Source organism: Naegleria fowleri, assembly GCF_008403515.1.
Source record: "Naegleria fowleri strain ATCC 30894 chromosome Unknown tig74, whole genome shotgun sequence".
Taxonomy (NCBI): domain Eukaryota; phylum Heterolobosea; class Eutetramitea; order Acrasida; family Naegleriidae; genus Naegleria; species Naegleria fowleri.
The window spans coordinates 416,783-432,832 of NW_025408006.1; the positions used below are offsets into that span (position 1 = coordinate 416,783).

Consider the following 16,050-nt stretch of genomic DNA (forward strand, 5'->3'; position numbering starts at 1 on the left):
ATGATGGGTTGACAAGTTCTTCTAGAGTCCTTTTGTTGTTTGGTGAGCTTAAGATCTTATTTTGACGTAATTTATCTGATTGAGAGCAACATCAACTACCGATATATTGTGGAAATTCGACTGTGGTGGAAAAGTAAATGTTCATCACATATTCCAAAGGACTAGAACATGTAGGTTAAGGTTCCTTACAACCTGCATTAATTCCTTTTATCTTCTTTTTGAATCGAGTTCAGCTGAAACACTTTTGTACTCGTGAGTGGATCGTGGGGAAAAAGGAAGTCCTCATCAAACTCTCAATTTTCCCCCGAACGAACAACACCGAGTTCACCACAAGTGTTGTTCCATTTCCAGTTGAACCTCTGAAATTCTCGCACAAATAAAAAATGCTCAAAGCCTCCATTGAAGTGAATAGTTCAGGCAGTCCGGGAATCAATGGAATCTCAGGATTCAGGTCCGTTAAATTTTTTGAATAAACAGGCTATTCCAATCTATGGTCTCCAATCTTTTTCTAACCTATGCTAATTCATGATGATGATGATGATGATGAAAACCATGATGCTAACTCATCGACAAAAACACCCGCCAATATTCAACAATGCCACTACGACCACTATATGGTGGAACAATTGATTCTATGACTTTGATCTTTTCTACTCGTTGAAATCTACAGCGGGTCCAGTGGCCATTCTGGATCTGTAAGTTTTTGTTTTCTAGCGTCGTTTTGGTTTCGGAAATGATGACTTAATGGAACTCTGAACTCTTTCACAACGATTGGTTTCGGAAATGATGACTCAATGGAACTCTTTCACGACAACTCTCTCATCCTTCAACTAACCACCACTTTCAATGACACCTTCATTTGTGTGAACAACAATAACACTCAGAGTGGTTCAAGTGGTTCTCATGGTGGATATGGAGGTGGTCGTGGTGGAAATGGTTCCAATGGTCATCGTGGTGGTAATGGTACTCATGGTACCAATGGTTCACGTGGTACTCATGGTGGACATGCAAGTGATATCCGAGTATTAATTGATGGAATGGATCATCATTCAGTAGTCATTAGTGGAACTGTGAATGAAACATTATGTATTCCAGATGGATCTGTGAAAGCAATGAGATTTTATGCAAATGGTGGAAATGGTGGACATGGAGGTGATGGTGGAAGGTAAGTCATGACGTGGTGTCATGATGAAATTTATTGTTTCTCATTTTGTTGAATTCTCAATGGAATGCACTCAATGTTCATTTCAAAAGAGGTGGAGATGGTGGTTCAGGAGGTTGGGGTGGTAGTGGTGGTTCAGGAGGAAGTGGTCGTTCAGGAAGTAGTGGACAAGATGGAGGAGAGTAAGTCTATTCGAATATGAGTGTGTATGAAAATGTATGATTAATTGGATATGTTCATATATGATGATGTTTTGAATGGATTATATTGAATAGTGGTGGAGAGTAAGTGTTTCTAGTAATGAATTTAAAATTCTCATCAACACACCATTGAATGACACAAACATTTTTCAGTGGTGGAGAGTAAGTAATGAGTGTTCTGAAAAAGAGTTAATTATGATGAACCTACATTTTGCAGTGGTGGAAAGTAAGTAATGGAGAGAATTTTAAATATTCATTTTGAACATTTAAAGTGGTGGAGAGTAAGTGCATTTCTTATTTGAAGAGAGATATGAATTACATGTTACTCATTCTAGTGGAGGAGATGGTGGAGAGTAAGTGCATTTCAATGTTTAACAATTCATGTTTGTGTGAACTTTGATAGTGGTGGAGATGGAGCAGAGTATGTTATTTTTGTGTTTCATGTGTTGTAATCCTTGTATAATGATAAATGCATTGAATCATGTGATGAATTGCATGTAATTACTTGTTTTCATGTCTATCACATAGTGCTGGAGATGGAGGAAATGGTGGTCATATTATTATTGAAACTCATAATCCAGCTCTATTGAAATTTGTTCATGCTGAATGCTATGCTGGAAGAGCTGGAAGTGGTGGTTCAGCTGGAAGGTGAGTGAATGTTCTCAGAGAGAATAATGATTTTTAATGTTGTTGTTGTTATTCTACTAACACACACACATTTGGAATGTAGTGGTGGATGTGGTGGTTCTGGAGGAAGGTAAGATTGTTATGATTTCATATATTATTGATTCATATAATACCTTATTATTCATTCATTGATGATGATTCATAATTGCATTCTAATGCATTGATTCCTCTTCCTTCACAACACATGGCAGTGGTGGAAGTGGTGGTTCAGGTGGAAGTGGTGGTAATGCTGGATCTAAATTAGAACATCAATCTCATTCACCTCATAGTGGTAAATCAGGAAAATGTGGACATTCAGGACATCGAGGTAATAGTGGTAATTGTGGACGTGATGGTCGAAGAGGTAAGTATAAAGATGTACCTGATTTGAATTTATCTTTAAATTTCAATCCTTAAATTTCAATCCAATTTAAATCTGACCATTCCAACCTTTAAATTTCAATCTCACCAAATCTCAAACTACATAGGTATGGATGGTCGATCAGGACAACCAGGTTCACTTCTCTTTCGAGTATTAGATCCAATCACCAACATGATCATTGATCAAGGTTCTTCTCTCTTTGATTTGGCTGTCACTTCCTTTCAATTATTTGCTGTTGAAGATGATGGTATTTTTGAACCAGGTGAAAGTGTCTTTATTTCCAATGTGACTGTTACTAATACAGGTGGAATGATTTTACCACCTGGTACAATGATACAATTTCCAACTCTGAACAATTCTTCAAAACATCCCTTTTTCTCTTCAAATATGATCTATGCCATTCCACAACCCATTCTACCAGGTGGAATCTTTCAAATACCTTTTCAATTTTATGGAACTATTGGAGATGTAGCACCACCCAATGTCAATGGACCATTCAGTGCAGTGATGGCCATTCAATCAAGTGCTTCACTTTTAACTTCACCTTTTGATCAAGGATTTCTTTTAAATAATTACAACGTGACCTATCCAATCAAAATTGCACCTCTTACTCAACCTTCTCAATTAGGAAGATGTGAAAAGGGTACAGTGACTGTTCATTTTCATAACATTTCAACCATCATTTATGGAAGTCAATCCATGAATTCAGAAAGACAACATTTGAGTTTTGTAATTTCATTTGATCCAAGATTTACTGTTCATAATGAACCTAATTTGAATGGAGTGAATGCCATTGAAGAAGATATTCCATTGATTCATCCTAGTATGACCTATTCGAGAAGTTTCCAAATTGAGTTAAATGATTTGGCACAATTCTTTGAAACAGTTCCATTTAAAGTGAGTTTGAAATTGAGAGGAAAGATTATTGAAAATATGGAAAGTTCAATTCGATTGACTCCAAATTATTATCCAACCAGTCCAACACAAAATCATTATGATGTCTTGTTATTTACAGGTGAGTGAATGTTTATTCTTTTCTAAATTATTATTTGTCTGTACCACTACTCACACTACTACTCATTAATTCTATTTTTATCATAGACAAACAAATTGTAAGACAAGAATTCTTGTCATATATGAAAATTTTAGAAGGATTAGGTCTCAGTGTGAACATTTGGGATTGTGAACGATATGGTGGACTTTCATTTATTAAAAATCCACCACCCATGATGCCATTGGCCATTGATCCAGCTCTCACTGTTCCTGTGATTGGTTCAATGAATCCCAATATGAATGCACCTTCCATGATGATGACTACCACTCATACTGGTGGTGATGTTACTATGAATACGATCACTAGCACTAATATCAGCACTCATATTACCACCACCCATCCAAATTCAATCCAAAGACATGCTATTTCATGGATTCATGGAGGATATGAAGGTAAAATTCTCATCTATCCCATGTTAAATCAAGGTGATGAAAATAATCTTCTCTCTGAAGACTTGTTTCAAATATTGAGAGGAGTGTCATGGAATAGTTCCATTGATTCAAATCCCAATGCAAATAGCACTGCACTTCCTCCTTCTACATTGGGTGCATTTATATTCATTGGAAATGTCGATGGAAGTAAATTTAGAAGTCGACTTTTCAAACCAGTTCCATCCAAACCAATTCCAGAACAAGAATTAAGAGAAGTATTTCTCATAAGTACACCCAATGAGAGAGATTTAGAAAGAAAATGTAATGAATATTTTGAAAAGGTACTTCATAAGGTGACACCTTCAAGACATTATTCATCATGTGCTTTGAAATTTAATCCTAAAAAGAGTGGAGTATTTTCAAAGACTAGTCTTGGAAGTGCAAAATATAAGGAATTGCCAGTGACAGCCACAGATTGTTGTTTTTCATTGAATACTTCTTCTGGAAATTCACAAAATTTCATGGTTGCTGATTCTCAAAACAATTTAGCAACAAATCAATTTTTAGTGAGTTCTAATTTTGGAAGATTATTGAATACTGTCATATTTTCTCTTCCACTTGAAAGGAGATTACTTTTATTGAAGAAACCAACGGAATGGCTCTCACAAGTGAAGCTTGTTGAAGAGAATGGAGAAGTATCCAATTATGTAAAAGCAATTTTATGGTCTCTCTATTATAATATTTATGAAGAAATTTTATTTAGAGATGAAATTGGAAGATTTACCTCAATCATTAAGAATGATTTTGAAAATCATGTGGCTGAATATCAAGCTCATCCTGAACGTGTCAAATTGAGTGAGAATTTGTATCTCATGTTGGCATCACTTCGTAAAATGCTAAAATGGAAGGGAATGTTGTTATCCAAGACGAAGGAGAACAAACGAAATTTTGAACAATTTGCAGATGCAATGGAAAAGATTATATTCACCAAACTCATTACGGATACCACTCATGTGGAGAATCTCAAAAAGGAAACCAAACAAAAATTGAAAGTATTGCCAGAAACATATTTTTCATTCCATATGAAATTCATGCAACGATTGCTAATGTCTCATTACCAGAATGAATTAGAAAAGGATTTGTCGAGTGGATTATTTGGAAGTGTTGCAAAGAATTTCCATTCTGTATCCGATGGTAATTCGAACTTTTTGGATTATTGGTAAAAGGTAACTTGAATTTCAACCATTCATAAAAAACCTCAGGACTTGTCCTTCATCTGATCTTGTGTTGAACTAATTGTGGCATTTGATGTTTTGTTCAATTTAGGTATTCAATTCAAAATATATTGATTATAGAATGACTGCGAATGAGTCGTTTTGATAGTCAATTTCACACACCAACCAACTCCTTCACATCCATCATTAAAAAGCGAGCCGTGTTCTCTGTCAATTGTTTTTCCAATTCTTGCTTATTTTCTTCCATATTCCAACACTTGGCAATAGTATTCACAACATGTGGTAATAAACATGGTTCATTTCTTCTGCCACCATTCACCACAAATTTCCAAACGTTTTGACCATTATTTCCACTCAATGGAGGTAACATGAATGGTGAGTCTGTTTCAATTAACAATTTATCACGTGGAATGATTCCCTCTTTCAAAATGTCACGCAATTCCTTTCCTCTTTCATCCATACAGACACATCCTGTTAAACCAATATAGAAACCCATATCGATGTATTTCTTTGCTTCATTTCTAGTTCCAGTGAAACAATGAACGACGAGTGGAGGAAGAGTCCGATGACTTTCCTTCATAACACTTTGAATACATTCAACAAAATCATGATGAGCATCTCTTTCATGACAGAATATTGGTTTTTGCAATCGGGTGGCCATTCTCAATTGTTCTTTAAAACAATGAATTTGAACATCCTTTGGAGAAAACATTCGATTGTAATCCAATCCACATTCACCAATCATGCAAATAGATTCTTTTTGTGGATGTGTGGTAATGACTTGTTCCAACTCTGAAATGTTCTTAAATGACTTGGCATCATGTGGATGAATACCAACTGTACATAAGAATTGAACAAAATTAGTATTATTACTACTACTATTGACACCACCATTACTATTAGTACTATTGCTACCACCACTACCATTACTATTAGTACTACCACTCTGATATTTGGACACCAAAGAGAGAGATTCCATCGAATTACGAAGAGAAGTACCAGTGAGAATGACACACTTGACATTGACCAATTGACATCTCTTTAAAACTTGAGAGATGGTCTCTTGATGATCTTTAAATTGATGATTTGTTAAATTAATTCCAATATCTATAATGGGATAGGAAGAGGCGATGGATAAAAGATATTCTTGAACTTGATCGGAATGAGAGAGTTTTTTACGAGAGGAAGAGGAGGGATGATCATGAGAATGAACAACATGACGACGAGTCATGGTTGTAGTGGTAGTTGTAGAAGAGGAGGAGGAGGAAGAGGTAGTAGATGGCAATGTCATTTGCTTCTTGCCATTACTATGAGTAGTACTATTATGATTACCACTATGACCACCACTATGACTCTGAACGTGTTCGGATCTGAAATTGAAGGATCGTTGTTGACTCATTTTTCTTGTTGTTGATGGTGGTAGAGTAGATGCATTATGGAACAATGAGTGGTGGTGGTGTTGTTGTTGTTGTTGTTGTTGTAGGTTTCGAAATTGAACAACCGTTCTTCATGTTTGAATATATTTGGAAAATGCACCTCCTCACCGATCCACTTGAACTTAATTGAGAGGAATTGGCCTGAAATCCAAGTACTGTTAGATTTCCTCTTCGTTGGCAGATGCCACAAATATTACTAGTACTCTGACAAGATTGAAGACTAAGGACCCGGTCCCCAGTTAGAATCCCAACTAGATTCGGTGTGCACAAACCTCAATAAATTTTTTATCAATCATGACTCAAATTGAGATCACCACGAATTCTCATGTTCATTCATCATGTACGAACACACTCACACACACACTCACACACACACACACGAGAACATGTCTCTGAAACTAGTTTCTTCTATTTTTAATAATTCTCATCATTTACATGGATTCTATTAATTGTTGAGCAATATCATCAAAAACTTCCTTAATACCATCATTGGTCTTTGCACTCACTAATAACCATTTAGAGAGAGATCAAGAACAACCAATTCAACAACAACCATGGATTTCAACCATTCAGAGAGATCAAAAATGCATCATATATCGTCAGTAGAAATATATTAGGAAAAAAAGATAAACAACTTACCTTCAAAATATTTAATTCCCAATTCTCTTGCCAATTCTTCTGCCTCTTCTCTTGTAACATTTCTCATGTGGTCAACATCTTTCTTGTTACCAACGAGTACTGTTTTTGTATGTTGATGAGCATGCTTATTGACATCTAATAACCAACGCCTTATATTATCATAAGATTCACGTCTAGTGAGATCAAACGTTAATAATATACCATGTGCACCTCGATAGTATGCTGTAATGATGGATCGATATCGTTCTTGACCAGCTGTATCCCACTGTGGTGTGTTGGTTATTAATATTATTATTCATAATATCCATATTTGAAAAAGACCACATATTTCCATATTTAGAGTAATTGATAAATTTGAATTCAAATTCGACAACATTCAATAGTACTCACCACTTGAAGTTGAACAGGTCGATTCAAAACTGTTAAATGTACTGTTTTAAAATCTACTCCAACTGTACTGACATGATTTACATTGAATTTACTTTCACTGAACATGGATAATATTGTTGATTTACCAACACCACTATCACCCTTTTAAAGTCATTTCAAAATGTTTGCATGAAATACATTGTGTGACACATTCATGCGCATGAAATAATTAGTAAAAAAAATATATTATTCAAGAATACATAGATTCAAGAAATCATTGAATGTTAAATGTAAAATAATTTATCACATCACCAATGGTTACCATTATTGGTGAAACATGTAATTCCTCATTCATTGAAATGATCATTATTCTCCAATGTACATACCAGTAATAAAATTTTGAAGAATAATTCACTTTTAATATATGAATTTGAGAGTATATGAATTTAAATTGAATATATGAATTTAAATATAGTAGAGTAAAATTGAATACATGAATTTACATATAGTAGAGTAAAATTGAATTCATTGAATAATTGTAGTGAAACACAAGAATAAATGATCCAAATTCGTAGTGTATACTACTCGAAACATACCCATCATTATCAAGTTGTGCATATCCTTCTTCTTTTTGACCTCCAATGGTAATCATATCGGAAGGAGGATGATTTGTTTTTTGTTCGGATCGTGACCCACAAGCTCCCATTCTTTCTTGTTGTTGTTATTATTATATTGATGAAGTTGTTGATGAAGTTGTTATTCTATTATAACAAGTTGATGATATTGTTATTCTATAATATTGTTATTATTATAAAATTGATGATAAAATTGGTAACAATGATGAGAGTATTGTTGTTCTTGTTGAATGAATCACACCACTACTACCACTACTACTACCACTACTACCACTCTATTCTTGAAATATTTAAATATATATTGGAATAATAGGAGTGATGTCAGCAAGGCCCACACACTGTGAGTGACAGACTCAACAGAGTCTCTCTACTAAGTGTCTATATACTCTCTGACTCAGACAACTAGAGATGTAGATGCAACACGAGTGGTGTTGGTGTTATGAAATGATATATTTCTTCAATGATGATGGTCTCACGAATGGAGAGTAATTGTGATGATAATGTATGGAAGGGATGATGACCTCGAATTCCCGACAGTCTGCCAGATATCAGTGTTGTTGGTGATGAAGATGACGACGACTGTTGTTGATATTTTTATAAATAGAGCGAGCGAGAGTAGAAGGTGGTGTGATTATCATGATGACTTGACACTCAGCAAAAGGATCCTCCTCTCTCTTGAGGTCAATGGATAGTAATTAAGTTGCTTTTATTCAGAGTGTCCATACCAACACCATAAATTATTACAATTATTCTAACGCACAATAATTATCACCCTCTGGATGAATAATATTCAAATTCAATGGATATTTAGCCTTATGATTGTTACGTTTGTGAATCAATTTAGCCTCAGCACTCAATTCCTCAAATTGTTTCAAAGCTTGAGGATCTGAAAAGGATTGTTTGAAACGAGCTTGTTCTTCTTCACTCTTAGTCATGAATTCAGTCAATAATTCCACAAAATCATAGGGAAATCCCAATTCATTTTCATCGGTTTGACCTGTCGTAGTGAATCAAAGTGTGTGTGCCAATCAAAGTGAGTGAGAACCATGTGTGTGAGAACCATGTGTGAATCAAAGTGTGTGTCATCAAAGTGTGAATCAAAGTCAATGTTTCCAATAATTGATCTTTTGCAAAAAATTCCTTACCTGCCCACAAATCCGCAGAAGGTGGTGCCCCAAGGATGGAACTTGGAACATTCAATTCTTTTCCAACCTTGAATACTTCTGATTTGTGTAAATCAGCAATTAATTGAACATCAGCAACACCATCACCTGCCTTACAAAAGTAATACAAATAACCATCTTCATCATAATTACCAGTTCCTAATACAATACATGGATATCCAGATTGACTCAATAATTGAGCTGAAAAGAATCCAACAGGTGTTCTCATATAGGATTTGAGTTGTCCACTACTGAAATCTCCACTCTTAATTCCCATCGCTTGTTCAGTACGTTCTTGAATGAGAGTATGAATATCACTTTGATCGACAGTGACAATATGAACAGATCGATCCATATGGATCTGACCACCACCACCACCAGCGTACACTTGTTCAAGTTCCAATGCTCGTTTCCAAATCTTTTCAGTCGATTTGATGGGTTGAGCAATTCCATAGACTTTTCTGATTGGTGAATTGGGGTGTTGCATGGCTCTCTATGTGTGTTTGGGGTGATGTGTGGGGGTGTCAAATGTATTCACCATTCATTAATGGATAACAACAACATGATGAGAACTAGGTATAGGTTGAACATTACTTACCACTGCCAAAGCAAAGGTGACAGCACTATCAATACCTCCCGAAATTGATACCACACAAGCTGTGTGATGGTATGAAATGTGGTTCATTGTGGATCATTGCCATTATTATACAGAGAGAGAGTTATACACGTGATTCCACACAGTATCCATTGACCATGACCATCGTGATCCAAAAATAGAGAGTCATGTGTTGTTGTTGTTGTTGTTGTTGTTGAGTGTAGGTAACACAATTGTGGTCGACACCACAGCGAGTGTGTGTGTGTGTGTGTTTGAAACACGACTAGTCGTTTTCTCTGAAATAAACACAAACCTTTCAATCCACATTTTCTCATATATCCATTGAACATTTCAGTTTTCTTTTCAATCCATTCCGATGCATTGAATGCTCTTTCTTCTCTTACTTTCTGGAGAGCTTGTTTTAATTCATCGTGTAATACAGCAACTTGTTTCATCATTTTTGAAAGATATCTATTGTGAATATATATACGATGGGATGATGATCATCAAATGTGTGTCTGTCTGTATGGGTGTGGTGATTGGATGATGACAATCTTTACAAGTGTCAAGGATCGCGTTGCCCAAATGTTATATATTTTTTTTTGAGATGATGAACTTGTGAATTTCCACTTTCTCAGAGAACGCGCAAGAGAAAATCAAATTCTCAGAACCGAAATTGCACTAATAACTGGCACAATATTCACACGTAATTTGTGTTGCACAAATGCTGATCGATTAGTATGTCATGTCATTCACCTCTCAAATTAGAGGCATTTATTCCAATACCTCAACGAGTGTGTGTTTGTTGTGAAAAGATTAATTGTTGTTGTGAATTAGCTTTCTTTCTAATTTGATATAAACATCCAATAATGAGTGCTTTTTGTTTCTCATCTTTCAAATCATGATAAGTGAAGAGTGATTCTTCTCTGATATTCAAATGTGTTTTACATGCTTTTAAAAATTGTTCGATATTATTGGATTCTTTCCAGAGAGATTTAGAAGGTTGTTGTCTTGTGAATGTCGTACAAGTGGTGGTGGTGGTGGTGGTCATACTGTTGGTGGTGGTGTTATTATTATGACCAGTAGTAGTAGTAGAAGCAGTAGTAGAAGTAGCACCAGAACCACCACCAACACCACCACTTGTCGTCGTGCTACTCTCATTGTTACCAATGCCACCAACACGACCACCAACATGACCACCACCACTTGTTGTTGTCGTGACCACCTCTGAAGATAATACTTTCACATGAAATAATATATCCATGAGAATACACAATATAATACCATTCTTTAAATTTTGATAAAAAGAAATGGAAGGATTGAATGGTATTTTAGTGATGGATTCAATCCATTTCTGTAATTCATTTTCTGCATCTCTAAAATCACTTTCATAAATTCCAGCAATTTCTACATCAGTAATATTTTGATAATTCATAGTAGTAGTAGTAGTAGTAGGAGTATTACTAGTAGTAGGAGTGTTGGTTAATGATGATGAATGCATCATGACACGTGGAGTACTATTACTACTATTACTTCGATTCATCATCATTGAAGATTGATTGGTATGGATCAGAGATGAGAAATGTTTTGATTTACTGCGTGGAGTGGTGGTGGTGGTGGTGGTGGTGGTGGTGGTTTGAGAATTTGTGGTGTTGATGTTGTTGGTGATGGAACCAGTAATAGTACTACTACTACTACTACTACTATTACTACTACTACTCGATGAACTAGTTGCAAGAGTAGTAGTAGTATTAGTATCAGGAGCAGTTGTTGTTGTTGTTGTCAATGATGATGATGATGATTTACAAGATAGGTCAGCAACAACACTTTCCTTTTGCATCATCATGGAAGAACTCTTGGGAGGTTCATGTGGATCCATGATGATCATCATATTTGTACGATCATTCGTGTGTGTCGACACATCATCATCATCATCATGAGGGGATGTTGAGGTTGTTACCAATGATGATGATGATTGTGAATGACAAGTTGTTGTCAGATCAGTACTACTATTACCACTACTTGTTGTTGATGGTAGAAGTGATAATGTTGGTGTATTGACTTGTTCCGATAATCTATTTTGTAATTCTTCAATGAGTTGATTCTTTGCTTTCAACATGTTAATAAAATATTCTTTTTGTTTCTCAATATCATGTGACAATTTTTGTATCAATAATAAAATGTTATCAAAATCATCCATATTGCTACTATTATTTAATATTTGATTGGTATGCAATAATTGTTTCTTTAACATTTCATTTTCATCTTTTAATTTTTGAATTTCATTTTCAAAGAAAAGAATGGTATTGACATGAGTCAATTGAATTTCCTTGACACAATGTTGAAGAGTTGAATTCATGAGATCCAAATGATGGAGATTGGATGATGGAGAAGATTGTTCATTGGTTGTTGTACTCGTGGTTGTTGTTGTTGTGATTGCAGTAGTAGTGGGAGTAGTGGTGGTTGTTGTTGTGATCGATGGTAATGACATTTCTTTATAAAGGAGAGGATGATGGTTATCGTGGTGTTGGTGACGATGATGAGAGGATGAATGGTCCCATGGGAGCTGTTGGTGTTGTGGAGGGTCATCATTGATCATTTTGACCTGATCAACTTGATCCAAAGAGTTTGACATTTTTTTAAAGGTTCAACCTTTGATTTTTGGAAGTCATCAAACAGAATCATCATCGTCTTGATAGGCATCTATAGAACAATTTAGGAATTGCTTCAATGATTGAACCTCCAAATAATGTTATTATATCCAATTTTCTGTGGACAGCCATGACGTGATTAGAATAATTGTATTTAATAATTGCAAAATTCATCTTGTTCCAAACCTCCAGAGGTAGTACTACTAACCTCTTCATCAATTCTCTCTTCCACATGGAATTTGTTTGGAGAATTGGTTAATGACGTGGGAGATGAGGCAGCATGGTTCAACGCTTTCACCTTATTTAATAGTCCATCAATTTGAGAGAGTACTCGAGTACAGTCTGACTTAAAGTTTTGTGATTTGTCTCTAATGTCTTTTCTCAAATCTTTAGGAATGGTTAATTTCATATTTTCGTGTACCGATTGCAAAATATTGAGTGCCTTGTGGCCATTTTCAAATAATTTCGAAATGTCTTGTTTTTTTGATGGCTTGACATCAGAATCTGAGCTACTCGTACTTGAATCTTTCAAATCTTTAACTGAGAGCCTGGATGAATTCAATTTGCTGTTGGATAGGGTTGACAATGGTAGACGTGATAAGGATGAAGTGGTTTTCGGAGAGATCACACTCACTTTCTTCTTAAACGAGGAAGAAGAAGAATAGGAATGTTCTTCCCCTTCGCTTGAACTAGTTGCAGAACTAAATTCATCATATAAATTTCGATTGGCTTTCTTTGAGAAGGAACTTTTAAGTGGCAATGAAGGTTGTTGAGAGGATGATGAGTGTTGTACAACAAAGTGAGTTTCAGAAGGAACAATGGACTGTTGATGATGATGACTAGGAGAAGTTTTGAGGGTGGCTGTAGTGGTGGATGGTGCTTTCAAATGAGTGGTGACACTAGGAATAGTCCTGGAGGACAGTTTATGAGGTGAAGAGTAGGTGGTGGTGGTGGTGGTGGTGACTGGCGATGTGGTTGAAAGTACGGCACTTGAGGTTAATCGATGGTTCGGAGATAAGTTGGTAATTTTACTTCTTGATCCGGAACGTACTGGTGATGAAACATCTAACTTGTTCTTCTTGGTTGATTTCAGCACAAGTGAAGTGTTGATGTTTTCCTCAATGGCGGAATCGATGGATTTCAGCAACTCATTCAAATTGAGGTCTGGTTGAGCAATATTGAGCTTGGAGTTCTTTCGTATTTGACTGGTCGTCATGATGAGTTCGGAATGGGAGTGCTGCGTGTGTTTGTTTCAATGATTGATGATGAAAGGTCTGAATACCCTTAAAGCCTTTTTTTTAAATTCTGTAGTGTAACGGCCATAACGACTACTTTTGGCGTGACGGTAAATTTTTTAATGACCTCTCTATCAATTAGTTGTAATTTTATTCAAATAATTATTCAAATTACTTTGATCATTCAATTTTATTCAAATAATGATTATATACTACTTTGATTATTCGGATGGAGGAGAAGTGAATGGAGGTTTTTGAAGAATAAACAAAGGATATCCAAAACCAATTTCATCCACATGAATAGACTTGTAAGACCAGTCCAATAAATTAGTTTCACCATCTTCTTTCTTTGGATTGAGGAACTATCAATGTAGATGCAAGAGTTGAAACATCATTTATGAATCAAAACATGAAAGCGAATAGAAATGTTGTGAGCACCAATATATAAATTCAAATCATTGTCAAGAAAAAATTGAATATATAAATCATTGTCAAGAAAAATTGAATTAAAATCATTGAATTGGAATGATCATTCACACCGATTTGGTACACTCCTCAACACGATCACTTACAATTTTGCGAAAATGAGGTTGAGAAAAACTAATTTGTAAAAATCTTCCACTCGGTTTTAAAACTCGATATACTTCACAACACATTTTCCTGGTCTGTTCTCGAACATGTGGTTCAGGATCCCATGGATCTCCAGCATCTACTACTAATGCATCCATTGTACCTTTATCTAATACAATATCAAAAGTACAATCTGCAAAGCCTTTCATATCCATCATATCCATTTCAATCCATTCCATATTTGGATGTTTTAATTTCATCTTTTCAATCACAGTATGACTATAATCCATATTAGTAATGGAATGATATCCATCCTTGTACATATCTTCACTCAATGTACTATTACCACATCCGACAATTAATATTTTGACTTGTTGTTTTGAATGATGAGCAGTGAGATAAGGCTCTAAATAGGGTTTCCATTGTTGAAATGTTCCTAACCAATCGTAATGGTCTTCTTTTTCAAATCGTTGATCCCAATACCATTTATGTTTGTAGTCGTGAGTATTTTCAGGTTCAAAGTTTTGATCCGATGATGATGACGCAGATCCAGGAATTTGGCTCATTTTTTTTTCGTATCCAAGATCAGGATGGAAGAATTCACCGACGAAGGAAGACACGACAACTTTGTTTCGTTCAAAAAAAAATGTCTCCCTCTGCAACTATCTTCAACAAAAATCTAGAGCACGAAAAAGTCAAACCCTCAAATGCCTATCGGAATACAGTCACCTCACGAGTTCTTTCCATTAAATTTGATAAACAATCACGTGAAGATTATATTAAAAATTTAAAGAAAAGAAAAGACATTAATCGACTCATTGGAAGAGAGCAACAAAAACGACATGAAGAAAAATTAAAAAAAGAAAGAAAATTAGAAAAGAGATTACGAGATGAAGAAATGTTGAGATCTCTCAATATAGATCCTGATCAATTTAAAGGAAAGAATAAAAGAAATGAATATGAACAATTATTAAAGAAACAAAAAAAGAAAGAAGAAGAAGAAGAAGGATTTGCATGGAGTCATTCGAAATTTGTGGTTGATTTAGATGAATTAAAACATAATCAAGATGAAAAGAAATTGATTGAAGAGAATTCAACAAGTGATAAAGAAGAAGATGATAAAGAAGAAGAATATGATAGTGAAGAAGAATCTGATGATGAAAATAGTAATGATGAAGAAGAGAATACTTATTCTGCAAAATCTAAAAGTTATTCTCTAAAAAAAGAGAATGAAACATCAAATCAAGACAATGACTCTGAATTCGATCACAACAGTGTTACAGTTTCTGTTCAACCATTTAATTTCAATTCAGGTAATTTTGATAGTGACTCCACAAGTGAAGAGGATTCTGATGATGATCATGATGATGAACAAGATGCTCAACAACAACCAGTCAAATCCATTCGTCAACAAATTCTTTCTCTCAAACCTCATGAGCTTAATAAGAAAATTATTGAAATGCAAAGAGAACGGAAAAAAGAAAAGAAAAAGAAAACTCCTGCAAAACTGAAATCAGAGTTGAAAAAGAAAAAGAAAATTATGAAAGAAAAGAGAGAAAAGAAGGTATTGAAAAGAAAGAGAAAATAAAGAACATGTTTGAGTGGAGAATGAGATCATTCCAATGAACCTTATGTTCAAGTGGGAAAGTACTATATTAGTATACTAACTATTATTATTTTAAAACTA

The 16,050-nt window shown here is 35.0% G+C and overlaps 8 protein-coding genes across 8 annotated transcripts; 2 read left to right on the top strand and 6 right to left on the bottom strand.

Annotated features, from left to right (window-relative positions):
- Positions 1 to 383: 383 nt before the first annotated feature.
- FDP41_010024 (uncharacterized protein) lies at positions 384 to 5,058 on the top strand (the record flags this gene model as incomplete). Its single annotated transcript, XM_044700278.1, has 13 exons — positions 384 to 451; positions 671 to 695; positions 885 to 1,165; positions 1,255 to 1,344; positions 1,438 to 1,446; positions 1,516 to 1,524; positions 1,698 to 1,715; positions 1,766 to 1,783; positions 1,891 to 2,010; positions 2,093 to 2,119; positions 2,241 to 2,392; positions 2,517 to 3,425; positions 3,512 to 5,058. The coding sequence occupies 13 exons, from the start codon at positions 384 to 386 to the stop codon at positions 5,056 to 5,058; spliced, it is 3,273 nt and encodes a 1,090-aa protein (XP_044556517.1).
- Positions 5,059 to 5,224: 166 nt separating this feature from the next.
- Positions 5,225 to 6,469, bottom strand: FDP41_010025 (uncharacterized protein; the record flags this gene model as incomplete). The annotated part of the gene is made up of 1 exon (XM_044700279.1): positions 5,225 to 6,469. The coding sequence occupies one exon, from the start codon at positions 6,467 to 6,469 to the stop codon at positions 5,225 to 5,227; it is 1,245 nt and encodes a 414-aa protein (XP_044556518.1).
- A 468-nt stretch (positions 6,470 to 6,937) lies between these two features.
- On the bottom strand, positions 6,938 to 8,220 carry FDP41_010026 (uncharacterized protein; the record flags this gene model as incomplete). Its single annotated transcript, XM_044700280.1, has 5 exons — positions 6,938 to 7,011; positions 7,146 to 7,410; positions 7,536 to 7,676; positions 7,901 to 7,928; positions 8,111 to 8,220. 5 exons carry the CDS (start codon positions 8,218 to 8,220, stop codon positions 6,938 to 6,940), a joined length of 618 nt encoding a protein of 205 aa, XP_044556519.1.
- Positions 8,221 to 8,895: 675 nt separating this feature from the next.
- On the bottom strand, positions 8,896 to 10,365 carry FDP41_010027 (uncharacterized protein; the record flags this gene model as incomplete). Its single annotated transcript, XM_044700281.1, has 4 exons — positions 8,896 to 9,146; positions 9,295 to 9,805; positions 9,911 to 9,969; positions 10,221 to 10,365. 4 exons carry the CDS (start codon positions 10,363 to 10,365, stop codon positions 8,896 to 8,898), a joined length of 966 nt encoding a protein of 321 aa, XP_044556520.1.
- A 329-nt stretch (positions 10,366 to 10,694) lies between these two features.
- Positions 10,695 to 12,542, bottom strand: FDP41_010028 (uncharacterized protein; the record flags this gene model as incomplete). Its single annotated transcript, XM_044700282.1, has 1 exon — positions 10,695 to 12,542. The coding sequence occupies one exon, from the start codon at positions 12,540 to 12,542 to the stop codon at positions 10,695 to 10,697; it is 1,848 nt and encodes a 615-aa protein (XP_044556521.1).
- A 170-nt stretch (positions 12,543 to 12,712) lies between these two features.
- On the bottom strand, positions 12,713 to 13,774 carry FDP41_010029 (uncharacterized protein; the record flags this gene model as incomplete). Its single annotated transcript, XM_044700283.1, has 1 exon — positions 12,713 to 13,774. One exon carries the CDS (start codon positions 13,772 to 13,774, stop codon positions 12,713 to 12,715), a length of 1,062 nt encoding a protein of 353 aa, XP_044556522.1.
- Positions 13,775 to 14,014: 240 nt separating this feature from the next.
- Positions 14,015 to 14,929, bottom strand: FDP41_010030 (uncharacterized protein; the record flags this gene model as incomplete). Its single annotated transcript, XM_044700285.1, has 2 exons — positions 14,015 to 14,155; positions 14,366 to 14,929. 2 exons carry the CDS (start codon positions 14,927 to 14,929, stop codon positions 14,015 to 14,017), a joined length of 705 nt encoding a protein of 234 aa, XP_044556523.1.
- Positions 14,930 to 15,009: 80 nt separating this feature from the next.
- FDP41_010031 (uncharacterized protein) lies at positions 15,010 to 15,951 on the top strand (the record flags this gene model as incomplete). Its single annotated transcript, XM_044700286.1, has 1 exon — positions 15,010 to 15,951. One exon carries the CDS (start codon positions 15,010 to 15,012, stop codon positions 15,949 to 15,951), a length of 942 nt encoding a protein of 313 aa, XP_044556524.1.
- Positions 15,952 to 16,050: the final 99 nt, after the last annotated feature.